General features: G+C 44.8%; 1 protein-coding gene across 1 annotated transcript in view; it reads right to left on the bottom strand.

Moving 5' to 3' along the window:
• The window catches only part of ADAMTS16 (ADAM metallopeptidase with thrombospondin type 1 motif 16), a 212,872-nt gene that overhangs the window by 101,500 nt on the left and 94,372 nt on the right, over window positions 1-17,000 (bottom strand). Inside the window, exon 11 of the mRNA XM_004698400.2 lies at window positions 5,480-5,575. Coding sequence (XP_004698457.2) covers window positions 5,480-5,575 — 96 coding nt within the window. The remainder of the gene's footprint in view (window positions 1-5,479; window positions 5,576-17,000) is intronic.

The raw sequence follows: 17,000 nt of genomic DNA, 5'->3' as shown, positions 1-17,000 counted from the left end.
GGGGGGGGAGGTACCTCTCATACATTCAGCCTTCATTGAATTCTTTGGGACCACTTAGCCAACAATGTAAATAGCCTTGTCCTGTGAAAGAGTGCATTAAAAAGTGGCTTATGACCACTCCCCTAGCCAATCCTTGGGAACTTGTCTGCGTGCACCCTTGGTGGAACTAGAGCTGGAGGGTTGCTGATAATTTGTCAGATCTCAACGGCCTTACTTTTGTGACTGTTTCCTTTGCATGCCCATGTTCTCTTAGCGTGGCTCTAGTTTTCTGTAAATCCTTGAATTCATACCAATGGTCTCCCTCAACCGGATGAATTGTTTTCACTTTTTTTCTTCTTTCTATATATGATTTAATAAATGTGCCTCCATAAATTATATTGGGATTTGGAGTCCCTTTCATACCTCTGTTATTGTTGTTAGATGTCATCGAGTCACTTCTGGCCCATTGTGATCGTCTGCACCGCAGGACGAAACCCTGCCTGCTCCTCACTGTTCTCACGATGGTTCCTGTGCCTGGGCCCATTGCTGCAGCCACTGTGTCCACCCATCCATTGAGGGCCTTCCTCTTTTCTGCTGCCCTTCTATTTTATCAAACATGATATCCTTCTCCAGGGACTGATCTCTCCCCAAAACAGATGAAGAAGTTGTCCCATACAATAGCAAACATATAATCAGAATGCTCCATAGAAGCAAGGGTGGCAAGACTGTCTTATCAAGCAAGGGTGGCAAGATTTTGTACTTCGGATAGGTCATCATGAGAGCTCAGTCCCTGGAGAAGAACATGAGGCTTGGTAGCGGGTCAGTCAAGAAGAAAAAGAACCCCAGGAGATGGATTGACGCAGTAGTTGCAACAATGGGCTCAAGCATAGCAAAAGGTGCAATGCTTTGTTCTGTTGCAGATAGGGAACTCTGAGCCAGAACTGCCTCACCAGGACCTAACAACGACAAGGACCGTCTAATTCCATATGTGAGAAATAAGGTTGGTGTTGCTTCTTCCCATCACAAGCCTAGCATTATTCCAGAGACCGTGACTGAACATACTGCTGCTGTTGGAGGGTATTGAGTCTGCTTTGATTCGGAGTAATCCGATAGGACAGAGAAGAACCAGCATGGGCTTCCAGTGCTGTGAGCTTCTAGGATCAGGTGCCCAGGACTTTCTCCTGTGGAGTTTCTTTTTACATCTCATATTCAAAAAAGGCTTGAGTTTCAGGTTGGAAACTCAACATCAGTTCTAAGCCCCTTAGATACTCTATACTTTCATTTTAACTTCCTAAGACTAGGCATAATGAAGCACTGATGGCATGTCCAAGGCCACACAACAGTGCTGGGATGTGAAGCATTTCTAGAGAAGTTCATCTTGTTTCCACAGGGATGTACTCAACGCCACATCCTCTCAAGACAACTACTTACCAATATAATTCATACCAATCCCCATGCAGTGATGCCGTTCCTGGGCAAACACGTGATACTCAATCTTTAGCTTATTGTGTTTAATGGTGTTGATGTTTCCTCCTACGGGTTCAAGGATCTCAGTAGATCTGTATCTTCTGTGAGAGGAGAGGGGAAAACTGAAAACTTCTTATCCTTTGTCCCTGATCAGGGGTGGGTGAAAGTGAGGGGTGTGTAGGTGGCAAGGCCTGGCAGGACCACTGAGAATGTGGGAGAGGTGTCAAGCTTTTTGTATATAAGGTTAGAAATATTAGATTTCTATTTCTTTTGTAAGAAGAACATGAAAATATTTAAAATATTGATTGGAGTCCCTGGGTGGCACAAATGATTAAGTGTTTGATTATTAGTCAAAAATTTGGCATTGTAATAGTAGTTTTAGCAATGGGCTCACACATAGGAATAATTGTGTGGATGGTGCAGGAGCGGGCAGTATTTCATTCTGTTGTGCAGGGGTTGTTATGGATCAGCACTGACTTCATGGTACCTGAGATAGTTTCTTGTGCCAGCCTGGATCAACAGGTCAGGACGGGTGTCACTGTACTAAGTGGTGTGATTGATCCTGATTACCAAGGAGAAATTGGACTGGTGTTACATAATGGAGGTAAAGAAGAATATGTATGGAATCCAGGAGATCCCATAGGCCGACTCTTAGTGCTACCATGCCCTGTGATTAAAGTAAATGGTAAATTACAGCAACCCAATACTGCCAGGACTTATAATGACCCAGACCCCTCAGGAATGAAGGTCTGGGTCACCCCACCAGGCAAAGAACCACAGCCAGCTGAGGTGCTTGCTGAGGGCAAAGGTAATACAGAATGGGTAGTAGTGGAAGGTATTAATTACAACCACGTGATCAATTGCAAAAGCGAGGTTTGTAATTGTCAATGTATTTTATTTTTATGTGTTTATTGCATATCTTTCCTTCATTCAGGTATGATATATCAGATACAATAGGACTGTGTTTTCATTTATATGTATGATAGATGATTGATGATAAGTATAAGTGTGATTTCATCAATGTCCATAAATTATATAAGTATATATGGCTAAAGAATTGTGTACAGGTGCCAGGTTGGCAAGGGGTGGATTGAGATAGTTTATTGTGCCAGTCTGGCCAATGAACGCAAGTGGGATTAACTGAAGGGCAGAGAGATAAATGGCTTGCTGCGCCTCGTCTTTCTTGTCTCTCGCTCTTTGATCATCGGACCAGTATGCAGCTGCCTTGCTTGTTCTGTGCCTCAATTTAAAGGCTACACTACCTGTGGGACACCTAGCCTGTGGACTGTGTCGCTGTAAGTTGAGGTCCCTTTAAGACATCTCTGGAGCTGGGGACTGGCAGTTGGTGACCTGCCTTCTGATTGGCTGCTGTGCCGCCATAGCCTAGCTCTCTCTAGAAATAGAGGAAGATCTGGCAGCAGACTGGACTGGAAGGACTGCTAGTCTCTCACAACTCTCTCGCGGGAGTGAGTTGAATCGAACCATTTGTAGTGCTTTATAATTTAACTGTTTCTTTCTTGTATTATATATTTATCTGTGTATGATTCAACACTTCATTTCTTGTTATATATCTAATTATCTTTATAAATAAATATATTAAATTATCAGCAATTTGGTTTTATCTCTCTAGAGAACCCTGTCTAACATAGTACCTAACAACAACACACCCAGAGGTGCCTTGTTACACAAACCTAGTGATGTGCATTCAAAAGAGCTCAAACCCTAGCGAGCATCTCCACTCTGCAAGTGAGAGGTTTCCGTGAGCTGGAATTTACTTGATGGCAAGAGTATCACCACCAGATTGTTGACACGTTAAATGAAAACATACAAAATTCATTGATGGTTTACTCCACTTGGCACACACACACAATGGCCACTTCACATGGTTCAATCTATCTGATTAAATCAAGAAAACTTCATTCCAATGCCGATGTAGTTTTTAAGGCTAAAACAAAACCAAACCAGCTGTGATTGAGTCAATGCTGACTCACAGCAACCCCTGTGGGTTTCTGAGACTGAAATGTTTATGGGAGTAGAGCCCAGTCTTTCTCCCACAGAGCGGGTAAGACTAAAGGTCATGCATTAAATTACTTGCTTCTTTACCATTAAATATACTAATGCCAGAAGAACAAGCAATTTTCTCTTGGTAAAAGTACAATCAGAATGCTCCTTAGATGTGAGGATGGTTAGACTTTGTCTTGTGGAATTTGGACATGTTGTCAGGAGATGCAAATCCCTGGAACAGGCCACCATGCTTGGTTAACAGTAGAGGGTTAACAAAAAGAGAAGAAGATCCTCAATAAGACGGATTGACACAGTAGCTTCAACAATAGACTCAGGCACAACAAGAATTGTGAGGTTAACCAGGAACCGGGAAGTGTCTCCTTCTGTTGTGTGTATAGGGCAGAGACTCCGCAGGACTAATAAAAGCAAAGATGATGGAGTTGGGATGAACTGTCATTGGTGTGATTTCCAAGTAACTGTACCTCATTGATCTTCATTTTCACAGTGAACATTCAGTTAACCTAAGAGCATACCTCAGCATCGCTTGTAAGCAGTTTAAATCCTTTCTGTTTATATTCACATTTAAATATGCTTAATGTATGATTTGATTTGGGTTGTAAGCACAATAGATCAATGATATGTACCGTAAGCAATTTTTTTATATTTCATATTCAAAATTAAAACCTTTTGCTCTTAGTCCTGGTTCATGGCCGCCTGATGTACTATACCTAGGGTAGAACTACTTAGGCTTTCTTGACTGTCACCTCTATAGAAGATCACCATTCCATGCATGGGTTTGAAGAGTTAACCTTTAGCTAGTAGTCAAATGCAAATGATTTGTGCCATCCAGAGACAATCAGTATCACTAAAAGTAATGTAAATATAGAGAATAGAGCAGTGGTTCTCAACCTTCCTAATGCTGCGACCCTTTAATACAGTTCCTCATGTTGTGATGACCCCCCCAACCATAAACTTATTTTCATTGCTACTTCATAACTGTAATTTTGCTACTGTTATGAATAGGGCGACTCCTGTGAAAGGGTCATTTGACCCTCAAAGAGGTCTCGACTCACAGGTTGAGAACCACTGGTATAGAACTACATTGATGAAGAGTGCAATAAATAAGGTGTCTCAAAAAGCGTGTGGAGATTCCATGATCTTTTATTTCTGTTTTCTCACAAACTTTTTGGAGTCTTATTGTATTTCTGTCCTCATCATGCGTCTACATTCTAAGAGCATCGTCATCAACATCAATGAAACTTCACTTTAAATGCAAGAGAACAAAAGTGCTATTATTGAGTGTTAAGACAATTTCTTTTTCTAGATTTTAAGAAAAAGTAATTTTCTACCATTTATTAATCAGCATTCTCTCTTTCTCCCCCTCCCCCTTCTTTTTCTTTTGTTGTATCATAGCTTCCTCCAACCAAGGTACAGGACAACAATAGGTACCAATGGACTATCCCAGCATCTTCAGATGGATCCTCTGAGACTTCAATGGTGACATTTAATGCTGGTGCTTTATGACTAAATGGTGTCAACCTTACTGAATGTGAGGAATACTCAGGAAGCAGCCTGTTGCCTGGTCTTTGTGTCTGTTAACTCCAGGTACCTCCTTGACTGTATCATAAGACAAGTGAGAAACCGAAGAGTCTTCTTACTGACATCAATGTTAAACACAGTGGCTTGGACTGGATGTGGGAATGCACATACATCTGAGAAACCCAGAGGACACTAAACCCAATCCATTGCAGGCTAGTTGGTGCTGACTTACAGCCGCCCCCACAGGACTGAGTAGAGCTGCTCCCCAGGGTTTCCAAGGCTGTAAGCCTCTATGGGATCAGACTGCTTCGTCTCTCTGACTCAGAGCAGTGGTGCCCAACTACATCACCCATTGCGCCACCAGAGCTCCTGCACCTGAGCAGATAGAAGATGGATTGAGAAAATACCAATACAAGACAAGGCAAGATAGATGGGTAGACAATCTCTAACATCTGGATTGGAGGCTGTGAATCTAAGATTAGTGTCTTACCATGTCATGACCACAAATAGTGCCTTCTGCTGCCGGCATAAATTTAGTCTCACATTTCCTTCCAACACGATGACACCACAGAGCTTTGCAGATGTCCTGAAGGAGAAAATGGGTGATTAATGGTACACATGATCCGGGCCTTTGCTGCAATGTTATTGTTGTTGTTACATGCCATTCGGTGACCCTGTGCACAACAGAAAAAATGTTACACAGTCCTGCACCACCTTCACAATTGTTCCTATGCCTGCGCCTATTGTCATAGCCACTGTGTCAACCCATCTTTCCTCTCTTTCGCTGCCCCTCCACATTACCAAGCTTGATGTCCTTCTCCAGGGACTGGTCTCCCCTGACAACATGTCCAAGGATTGTAAGATTGGTTTGTCCTTTTAGCAGTCTATGGCACTTTCAATGTTCTTTGCCAACACCACAATTCTTCTTCAGCCTTCCTTATGCAGTGTCCCACTTTCACATGCATATGGGTCAGACATATCTTAGTCCTAAAGGCAACATATTTCCTTTTCTGGACTCTAAAGATGTCTGTGCAGCAGATTTAGCCAATGCAACTGGACATTTTAAGGAAAACAGGTGATATAAATTAGACATTGATACCTTAGCAATAGACCCAGGTTACAGAGTGAGAAGTCAGAAAAGTCATACTCTGTACTTGGCTCTGCTTAACTCCACCTCTGAAATGTTATTAATCTATGGTGATGGAGTGGTTACATCTTGGGCTGCGATTCGCATGGTTGGCAGTTTGGAACCACCAGCAGCTCCATGGGTCTGAGGCTGTGCTTTCTACTCTCATAAAAGTTACAGTCTCAGAAACCCACAGGGGGCTGCTGTGAGTCACCATTGACTCTATGTCATGAGGGTGAGATTCGCAGTGCTTGCCATGCAGTTAACAAAAGTATTCTCCCCCCCCCCTTAATTTAAAAGTGAAATTACTGTAAAATCCAATCACAGCATAAAGAATCAAAGAAAGCTGGGCACCGTGGGGTTTTCTTCTTCTTGATTCCACCTTTCATTAACCTAAGTCTGGTTTCTCAGTGGATTGAAGACAGTGATAAAACTTTCCAATTTTGTTCATGTGACCATCCAACCAACTCCTCTACTCACCTATCCAACCATCTGCTCCTCTACCCATCCATCTACCCACCTATCCATCCAAGCCTTACATCCATCCAGCACCCACCATCTCTAAACCTATGCAGAAAGTCTACAGTACACAGGTCATCTTACTGGGCCAAAAGTTCCATAAGTGACTATGACCCAACTCCTAACTTGAAATTGGTAAGTAAAGAGAGAGAAGTTGCTAAATCATTGTAGGGATCACGTGGGAAGAAAGAGCCCAGTGAGGAAAGGGCATTGTTCAGGGCAAGTTCACCAGAAGGAGAAAGGGCTTTGCCTGCAGGACTGATGGGAGAAGTCAGAGAAAGCATGAACCAACTCACGAGAAAGAGAGACATGTTTCAACACAAAAGTTCACAGCATTGAACAAAGATGGAATCACCTGTGTGTACAAAGGAAGGGAGATGCAAGGCAGATGGATCCTCTGAGCCTTCAATGGTGACATTTAATGCTGGTGCTTTAAATGTCCAACCCACATGGCCGATGTTCCAGTAAAATAAAGCCAAGTCTGTGATTTCTAAATGGTGAAAGTTCCTCCAAATTGAAGGGGTTGATTTCACTGTCAGATCTCCTGGAGTCTACCTGAAGCCTAAGCAAAAGACAAGCGGTGATGGAACCTTACGAATTGTAGCTCCAACTGCTCATGATGAAAACATTTCTGAAATGGGTTTGAACAGTTGTTCTGGATATTTAGACAACTGCTTCTTTCTTTCCCAAAAGATTTAGTTGGCTGCATCTACTGGCAGATTGGATTCCCAGGACAGGAAAGCAACACCAAGTAAAGTACTCCCACGTGATTCTGCACGCACGGCGACGGTCCTTCTCATTGTGCCATCTCTTGCCCTGTCTCGGACTTCAAGCAGGGCTTCACAGGAAGCTTTTCTGCACGGGGTGTGCAGTGTGGGTCATCTCATCATGGATTTAATGTTGAACTCTCTACTGTAGCTTTACCTTCAGAAAACTACTTCCGAAGTCTTCACCCTAAAATTAAGTAGGGACCATGGTGGTACAAGGGTTACGTACTTGGTGGCTACCCAAAGGTCAGCTGTTAGAATCCATCCAGTGCTTCACAGGACAAAGAACTGGCCATGGGTGTCTAGAACAGCCTAGAAAATGCTACTTATTTCTCCCTCTTCCCAGGTGCCACTATAAGTCCAACTCAACTCACAGGACCTAGCAATTAAAACTTTTATTATTATATGTTAAGGAGTTTGGGCACTTGTTAAATATACAGCCTTGATTTTTTCTGTCTGTATCTCCCTCTCTAATAAATCTGTCTTTGGAAACATGGACTATTAAACATTTTTAAATGTTTCAATCCTCTTACTACTTGTTTTTGTTTCAGTGCCTCATAGCCACAGTCTAAAAGCAAGAAGGACTTAAAGCACCCGTGATGATCAAAGACAATTCTAGATCATAACTTGATATTAGAAAAAGTCCACTGCCATCTCATTCGAATTCATAGTGACACTATACGCAAATCCTCACCAACCGACTGACAGACCAAGTGATGTTAATGGAAAAAAGATGGAAGCTGTCAGGGATTTCATTTTACTTAGCCCTGGAATCAATGTGCCTGGAAGTAATGGTCAAGGAATCATGTGATGCACTGCATTGGGTACATCCGGTGCACAAGACTTCTTTAAAGTGCTGAGGAGAAAGGTTGTCACTTTGACGACTAAGGAGCACTGACCCGGGCCAGGTATTTTTAATCATCATGGATGCTTGTGGAATTTAGACAGTGAATAAGGAAGACCAAAGAATAATTGATGCTTTTTGAGTTAAAGTGTTAAAGAAGGATATTAAATATACCATGCACTTCCAGAAAAATGAACACATCCTTGCTGGAAAAAACATAGCTGGAATAATCCTTAGAAGAAAAAGAAGTCAGGCTTCTTTTAGTCCACTTTGAACATATTATCAAGAGGGAACAAACGCTGAAGAGCGTGATGCTTGGTAGCAACAGGCCAGCAAGAGAGAGGAAGAATCTCAACGTGGTGGATGGACACCGTGACTCCAGCAATGGTCTCAGACACAGCACTGACTGTGAAGATGGCACAGGTCAGACAGTGTTGGACCCTGTTGTGCGCAGAATCACTATAAAATAGAACTTACTAGAAGGCATCTAACCGCAGCAAAATAATTACAACAGTTGTGTCACTGATGTCTAGTTTTCTTAGTGGGTTCATTAGGCGGTATGAGGTAAACATATTATTTTAATAGCTAGTTGTGATGGTGGGATTCTATGGCACCCAGACACTCCTGGGAGGGACAGAGTTCAACCCGTCAGCCTGATTGATGATGCTTCCTTGGGGTGCTGCTCTTCTTATAGAAGAGACATGGAGGACCTCTTGTCTCTCTCTCCGCCCCTTCGCCTTCCTCCTCCCCGGGTCTTCATCAGAATCCCGTGTCTGTTTGAGGGGCCAGAGAGCATGTGGCAACCCAACCCTCAGAGTTGTGGGCACTCCACATGCTTCCACCAACCTTGGATCCACGTGACTCACACTGATCTCTGTGATCCCCCGCTTCCCACGTCACCTTTGTGTGCCATCTGCCGGCAGCTCCGTGAGTCTGAAGAGTGCCCAGCCAGCATCGGCTCTATGGACTTCAGTGGAACTGAGCCGGGGTGCCTTAAAAACACATTCGTCCTTCACCCGGCTCTGGTCTTCGTATGTAGCACACAATGGTTCTCACCCTACCCTTCCGGTTGGGTGGCTACAGACAAGCCTGTGTCTGCTCTCCTTCTGGCATGTCTCCACTGTGCTAATTGCTATTTTGGACTGGAGGCCCCCATCCCTTCCCTGGGGACATTTAGCATCAGAGAGAGGTGCTGCTAGGTGTTGTCAGGTCAGTCCTGACTCATCGCAGCCCTATGTGCCACCGCTGGGCTGGGCCATGCTAGTACTTGTTCTTCTGTCTGCAGCCCTGGATGCAGCCACAGTGTCAGTGCATCTTGTCGCAGGTCTTCCTCGTTTTCACTGCCCCTCTGCTTCAGCATGTGTGATAAAAGCTGGACAAGAGCCTCAAAGGGTCTGTCATAAGAACAGGAGTGCCTGGTCTTTCACTCTCTAACGGAGGCTCTGTTTCCTTTCAGGGGTGTCAATGAGATAACATGGCAAGGTATAGACAAGGCTCCCTTGAAGACAGGGCCTGGGGACTGTGCTTTGACATCTTTAATGCCTGCTTCCATAGTGATCCTGAGGGCAGAGGAGAGTCACAGGTAAGCATGCTGACCCTGTGGCGTAAGGGCCACACGGTGGCCGTCTCCTGTTATAGTTGTTACTTCAGTTGTCAGTTCAAGGTCAGTCCAAGTTGACGATTCAGGGAGTCCATGTCTGCAGAGATGAGCGGGGCTCCATCGGGTTTTCAGTGTTGTGACTTTTTGGAAGCACATCCCCAGGCCTGTCTTCTAAGGTGCCCGTGAGTGAGTTTGAAGCACCAATATTTAGTTAGTACTTGAGTCCTTTGCCATTGATGTCACCCAACGTATTCCGAAGGCTGGATTTTCCTAAGCAAGTAGATGAGTTAAGAAATGAATGACCGAGAAGATGTTTAATAGTCAAATGAGGTGGGGAGCTGTTCACTGGCCCAGTGAGCATCAGAGGTAGGCAGGTACACTAGGGTGGAGTAGGCAGGGTAGATATGGACAAACTAGGGCCCTAGTGGCAGCATGGACTTGTCTTGAGCCCTAGGTGAAGCGGTTGTAGGAAATGTGACCTCCTCGCACCTTCGACTTGGTAGGTGCTAGGCCAGGGTGAGTTTCCTTTCTCAGAAGAGGGCCATGAGGAGGTCTCAGCAAAGTCGCAGAGGGCAGCCTGGTTTCACAGCTCTGTCTGTCACCCCTGTGACCTTAGGAGCCAGTGGCACTAACACACAGAGCTATTTCAGTGAGACAGGACAATACAAGGTAAACACTGTTTTAGGATGTCCCGTTAATTTCATATATCAGTCATCCTACCCAATCTTACCCAACAAGGTGCTAGGTACCCACAGATGTTCAATAGTGCATTTTGGGTGAGTAAGACATCAGTTATTTTGTCCCTGCACAAATGAGTGATGGAGGACCGGAAAAACACATGGTGTGTTGTGTGTGGTGAAATTAACAATGTGGACAAGAGTGTATTCAGAAAATGTTGGACTGAAGAGGGGCATCCTATGATGTGAAAATATGAGGTTTCTAATGTAGCATTCAGAGTTTTTACAGAATGTTCTTGTTTCTTAGCTTTGCAAAGCATTTTCAAATGAAGAAATATAGGTCGTAGTCAGTATGAAAAGCAATGGTTTTCAGCTTATCTCAGCCCTCAGAATGACGCCCTGGTGTCATAGTGGGTTACGCCTTGGGCTGCTGAATATGAGGTCAGCGGTTTGAACTTACACCTGGCTCTTAGGGAGAAAGAAGAGGCTTTCTGCTGTTGTAAACATTTAGAGCCCGAGGAGCCCAAATAAGCAGATCTCCTCTGCCCTGTGGGGTTATGGTGAGTTGGAATCAACTCAATGGCAGCGAGTTGAATGGTTTGAATTTGGACACCCTCAGATACAAGATGCTGGTGATGGACCAGTTCAGCCTGAAACAACACTCCACCAACCCATATCCTGCTTTCTGGCATCTGCATGGGGAGTGCTTCAAAAACTCATGGAAAACTGGATCAGAAAGTTAATGCAATTTTCCCACGAATGTTTTGAAGCCCCTTTATTGTTCAGACTCATCCTGGAACTTCCTGGATCCCTGAGTCCTTTTATCCAGTTAGAAGAATCTTGAAATATCACACAGTCCCCGTTATCTGTATTTAACACCTCAAAACACGTCTGAGTGTGGTGGACCATGGAGCTAGAAGAGCAAAACAAACAAAAAAAACACTTCATTACCATCAACTTGGTTTCAGTCCATGACAATCCTGAAGCTGCTAGTGTGAGGAGGCCGTCACCTTTACAGAAGCAGATGACAGGCAGGCCTTTTCTCCTGCAGAGCGATGGTCGCTTTGAACTACTGACCTTTCAGTTAGTACCCGGCACGTCATTACTGCACTACCAGGGTTTTTTGTAGGTTTAACTGTCTGCCATCTAATAGAAATGGTGTACCCTCTGAGATAGTTAGTTTATTGTGCCATCCTGGCCACTAAACACATGTGGGATGAATTGAAGAGCAGAGTGATAAATGGCTCAGTGAGCCTCGCCTTTCTTTGTGATGGTCAGACCAGGGTGCAGCTGACTTAGCCAGTTCCCTGCTCCAACTTGCAAGGCTGACTTCCTGCAAGACATCCCCAAAGAGAAGCCACATGGACCTACCCCGATTCAGCCCTGAGTGCTGGAGCAGCTGTGTGGAGACCCCTGCCAGTGCTGAGATGTTTACACATTCACTGACTTGGCTTTCCCTCTGTAGTGAGCATCATTGCGTGTATTTTGTGAGATGGAGGAGGACTTTGTGGATTGGTGTGGGACACATATGGGTTAATGTTGGACTTGTGGGCTTGGGCAGTCCTGGGTTGGGGTGTTTTCTTGATGTTCACGTACCCTTTATATAACGCTCTCTCTTATACATGAGTTTCTATGGATTTGTTTCTCTAAAGTACCCAGACTAACATATCCTCTTCTGTATAAACAAAGAAGCGTTTTAGCATTTCCAGTAAGTTATAATGACCTGAGAAGTCAACTACAATGGAAGAACTCAAGCCCAGTGGGCTTCCTCTCACTTCGATTACACTTTGACTTAACTGCTAACTTCTGGACACGATGTACAATTATTGTATAAAATCATTAGGGATGAAGGTAAACATCTCTCATGAAATTCACGTGTCCTCTCACAGTTAGGGGAACAAAGACCTCATTAATCATGGCTCTAAAGTCTGAGGTTGGAATGTGAGACCTGCTTAGAGGGGAGTGAAAGTCCCACATGTGGCACCAATACTGGATAGAACACTACGGTGATCACATTTCAAAGCAATTGTATCAGTTCACGGTTCTTATGCACCAGGTCAATAGGCGTTGTTGACGAAGCCGAATAGGTACTTGATGAAAAACAATGTTTGCAGTAACTCCACCTTCGCTGCAGATGAAAAGAGTCAAACTCCTTGCAGACAGCATATTCTCACTTTCATCTTTGGAACTAAGCCATGTCATCTGTAAAGGAAGCGCCCACCGGTGAACTCGCAATTTGAAACTTATGATTGCAAAGACGAACAATAGAAATAATAAATTGGTGAAACAAAACCACATCGTAACTCCCTGGGTTAAAACACTGTCAGATGGTGGTTGGGAGACGGTGTCGGTGGCATTCCACCACTGTGTCCGAAGAGTCCTTTTCCTCCCAAAGTGAAAGCTAGGAGAGAAATTAGAAAGGAAGTTGGATCCCCAAAGAAATCACACTCGCAGCCCTGGAGTCCATGTCACAGGGACCGGGCAGGACAGAGCGGACCCGCGGGTGTCTGCGGCTGGAACCCTTTGCTGGAGTAGAAATCCTCATCATTCCCCCGAAAGTGAGAAGGGATGTGAAATCAATTTCAACCGGCTGGGTTTCAAGCAGTGAAATGCCAATGTTTAACTATCTGCAACGATCACAACACTGGATGGGATTTCATAGAATTCATGGAATATGGAATTAAAAGATACTGAAAATGTCTCAACTCCCTGAAGTCCCCTCACAAAAGATTGGTGGCATAGCCATTGCCATCTAAGTCCCTGAACCTGTGCACATAAATGGAAATATACATCCCACCAAACGCATTCATTTCCCCGTAGAATGATGCACATGAACATGCACTAGCTAATGGCTTTTCAAACAAGTGGGCAGGTATTTGAAGAAGACCATTATTTTCTAAAATATCAGGACATTTGTCAATCGTGTCAACAAAGTAATATTTAAGGATTCTTAGATGACAGTAGCAAGTCTGAGCACTATATAGCCTGTCTGTTATTTACGTTGACTTTCATACCTGTACCTTGAAAAACTCCCTGGTCTTTATAAAGTTCATCATCCGAACAAGATGTCATGGTGGCTGTTCCTGCTCCTGCTCCTGAGACAGCGTCCGCTCGTAGCGATGCTGCATCCGACAGAACAAACAGTGTGCCATCCTCATAACTGTTAGGTCTGAGACCATTTCTGCAAACACCGTGTCAGTTCATCTCATCGGGGTCGTCCTCTCCTGCTTGACCGAGTGAGGTCTTTTCACAGGAACCAGTCTCTCCGGCTGTGCTTGCTGTTGTTGGTAGGGGCCATCAAGTTGGTTCTGACGCATAGTGACCTTTTGTGCAACACCACCAGACACCGCCCGATCCTGCGCGGTCCTCACACTCATTCTTATGTTGGAGCCATTGTTGGAGCCCCTGTGTCAATTCCCCTTCCTCTTTTTAGCTGTCCCTCCACTGCACCAAGCATGGGATCTTTCTTGAGGGACATGTCCGTCTCTGCTAAGAACATGTCCAAAGCATGTGAGACAAAGTGTTGCCATTCCTGTCCCCCTTTTCTGTTGGAATACCTGCCTCTCATTCCATGGTCAAGTCCACATGAACTCTGGATAGTTTGTTATGATTTAAAACATCAAATGCCTTTGTATAGTCAGTAAAACCCAAGTAGACATTCTTTGCTTTCAGTCAAGAATGATCTGACATCAGTAATCATATCCCTCATGCCGTGTCCTCTTCTGAATCCAGCTTGAATTTCTGGCAGCCCCCTGTCAAGGTCCTGCTGCCGCCAATGTTGAATTATCTTCAGCAACATTTGTTTACTTTTATACCATGCAAAAATTTCCACACTCTGTTGGAGTATCTTTCTTTGCAATGGTCATAAACACAAATCTCTTCCAGTCAGATGTTCAGGTAACTGTCTTCCCAATTCCTCTGTATAGACTAGTGAGTGCCTCCAAGACGTAAAGCAGCTTGTTGAAATAGTTCATTTGTTATTTTGTCAGTTTCTGGAGCTTTTTTGTTAAAGTCTTAGGAGCAACTTGGATGTCTTCCTTCAGTACTACTGGTTCTTGATTAGATGCTATCTTTTCAAATGGTTGCATCTTGATCAATTCTTTTTAGTTTCATAACTCTATGTAGCCCTTCAATCTACTTTTTGAATTTTCTGGCATCAGTTGTTGTTGTTAGGTACTATCAAGTCAGTTCCAACCCTCTGCTCAATAGAAGGAAACCCGGTGTGGTCCTGTGCCATCCTCACCAACATTTCCATGCTTGAGCTCATTGTGGTAGCCACTGTGTCGATCCATCTCCTTGAGGGCCTTCCTCTGTTTCACTGCCCCTAACTTCACCAAGCGTGGTGTCTTTCTCCAGGGACTGGTCTCTTCTGACAACATGTCCAAAGTATATAAAATGAAGCCTTGTCATCCTTGCCTCTAAGGAGCACTCTGGCATGACTTCTTCTAAGACAGACAGGTTTGTCCTGTTAGTCATCCATGGTATTTCCAATATTCTTTTCCAGCAGTTCCCTTAGGGTTGCTAACAAATATCTGAGGGACAACCTATTGCACCGTAAGCTTCAGAGGAAGGCACTTAGCACAAGAACACTGCTCAGGGAGCCTATTTCCTGGAGCTAAGTGAGCAGAGGCACCTCATGACCATAAACCCGTCTCTTTCCCAAAGCACTCAGCTCTGTGGGGTGGGAAGTCCATCTCTCTGTCTCATGGCTGGCTTCTGGTTCTACTGCTGCTGCTCTGTTGTCATTCTTCTGGTGTCAAGGCTGTCTTTCTGGATCAGGGAGGTTCACTGCAGAGGATCTGTCTCAGGGTCCATAGGGTACATGCCACACCTGGCTCCTACTGGGAGTGAGATTTTTACCACCTTATGCTTCTGAGGCGACTTGATTTATATGCAGCAGGATAGCGATAACACTGAACCTTGATTAAAGACACCGCAATTGAATACTGTCAGTGTCTTCCACCATTTGTCTCTTTCCCAGACCCATCAGGAAGAGACTGGTTGAAGAGCAATAAGACATTCACTGTCATGCAGCGCTGCCATTTGTGGAGAGGGAAATCAATAACTTGAAGCAAAATGTGCAGAAATTGTTGAATGAAAAACTATTTTGCCCTGCAAATGTTCATTAAAATCGCAAACAACAACAACCAAAAATACAAAAGAAACAACCGTTTTTAGCTCTTTACCCAGGCAGCACAGGCGCATGATCCAAGATAGTGGGAAAGCCCCCAAAGGGAGGACCACGTTTGCCCAGACTCCTGCCTGGTGGAACTTTCTAGACCCCGCGCGCGCGTGTGTGTGTGTGTGTGTGTGTGTGTGTGTGTGTGTGTGTTTAGGGTGAAGGTGAAGGGAATGGAAGTAGGCAGAGAGCAGCTGCTTCACAGGGTGAGAAAGGAGAAATCATAGCAGGAGACTGGGGAGTTCACTAGGGAAATGGAGCAGCAGTGGGTAGCGAGAAGCTGAGGGACCGTGTCTGGGTGTGTGCTTGGTGGGAGGAGCGGGGAGCAACATACGTCCTCAGAAGGATTCTTGGTGCCCTCATCTGAGGATGAGCAGCTCATGCACAGGATGAAAGATTCTGGTCTAGCAGAGTGCAGCAACTGAGGGCTGAAAACTGCAGTGTCTTCTTGGGCTGTGCATAAAGATGCTGTGGGTTGGAATGGACTCAGCGGGACCTAACAGCAACAATACATTAAATAAATGAGGTGCCAGCATATAAATATTTCCTCAGCAGCAAGAAACAAAATAACATCCTGCGTTCCACGATCAGTATCTGTACCCATCACAGAGGAGTCCTGGTTGTGTAGGGTTTCGGAGTTGGGCTACTAACTGCAAGGTCAGCAGTTTGAAACCAGCAGCAGCTGCAAGGAAGAAAGGTGAGACTTCTGACTCCCATAAAGAGTTCCTGTCTGGGAAACTCACGCAGGCAGCTCTATCTCGTCCTGCAGGGCCTGAGTTGGCATCGACTCCATGGCAGGGAGCTGGAGTTTCATCTCCCACAGGCGCATTGTTGACTCTGACTAACGGTGACCCCATGCACAAGAGAACAAGATGTTGCCCAGTCCTGTAGCAATCCCAGCGAAGGGTGGGAATTGGGTGCTTAAAATCCAGAGGGTTTTCATTGGTTGATTTTTGGAAGCAGATGGCCAGAACTTTCGTCCTAGTCTATCTTCCGGTGGAAACCTCTTCAGCATCCTATGAACACCCAAGTCTTCACTGCAGTGGGCAGCAGACTGCACCTGGGGTTCATTGGTTGGGCATTGAAACTGGGTTTCTTATGTGGAAGGCAAGGAGCTGGCTACTGACCACCCCTGCCCTCTGCCCCTGGCACGTGTCTTTGTTGTTCGGTGCTGTCCAGTTGGTTCTGACTCATAGTGACTGGGTGGGCAACACGAGCAGACACCTTCCAGCCTTGCGCCATCCTCCCCGTTGCTACGTTCTAGCTCATCGCCGCAGCTGCCTGGCATTAAGGTACCAT

This window comes from Echinops telfairi, unplaced genomic scaffold (assembly GCF_000313985.2).
Source record: "Echinops telfairi isolate 266 unplaced genomic scaffold, ASM31398v2 ScPeMD7_7469;HRSCAF=8507_1, whole genome shotgun sequence".
NCBI lineage: Eukaryota > Metazoa > Chordata > Mammalia > Afrosoricida > Tenrecidae > Echinops > Echinops telfairi.
This window is presented reverse-complemented; position numbering and strand designations above follow the sequence as displayed.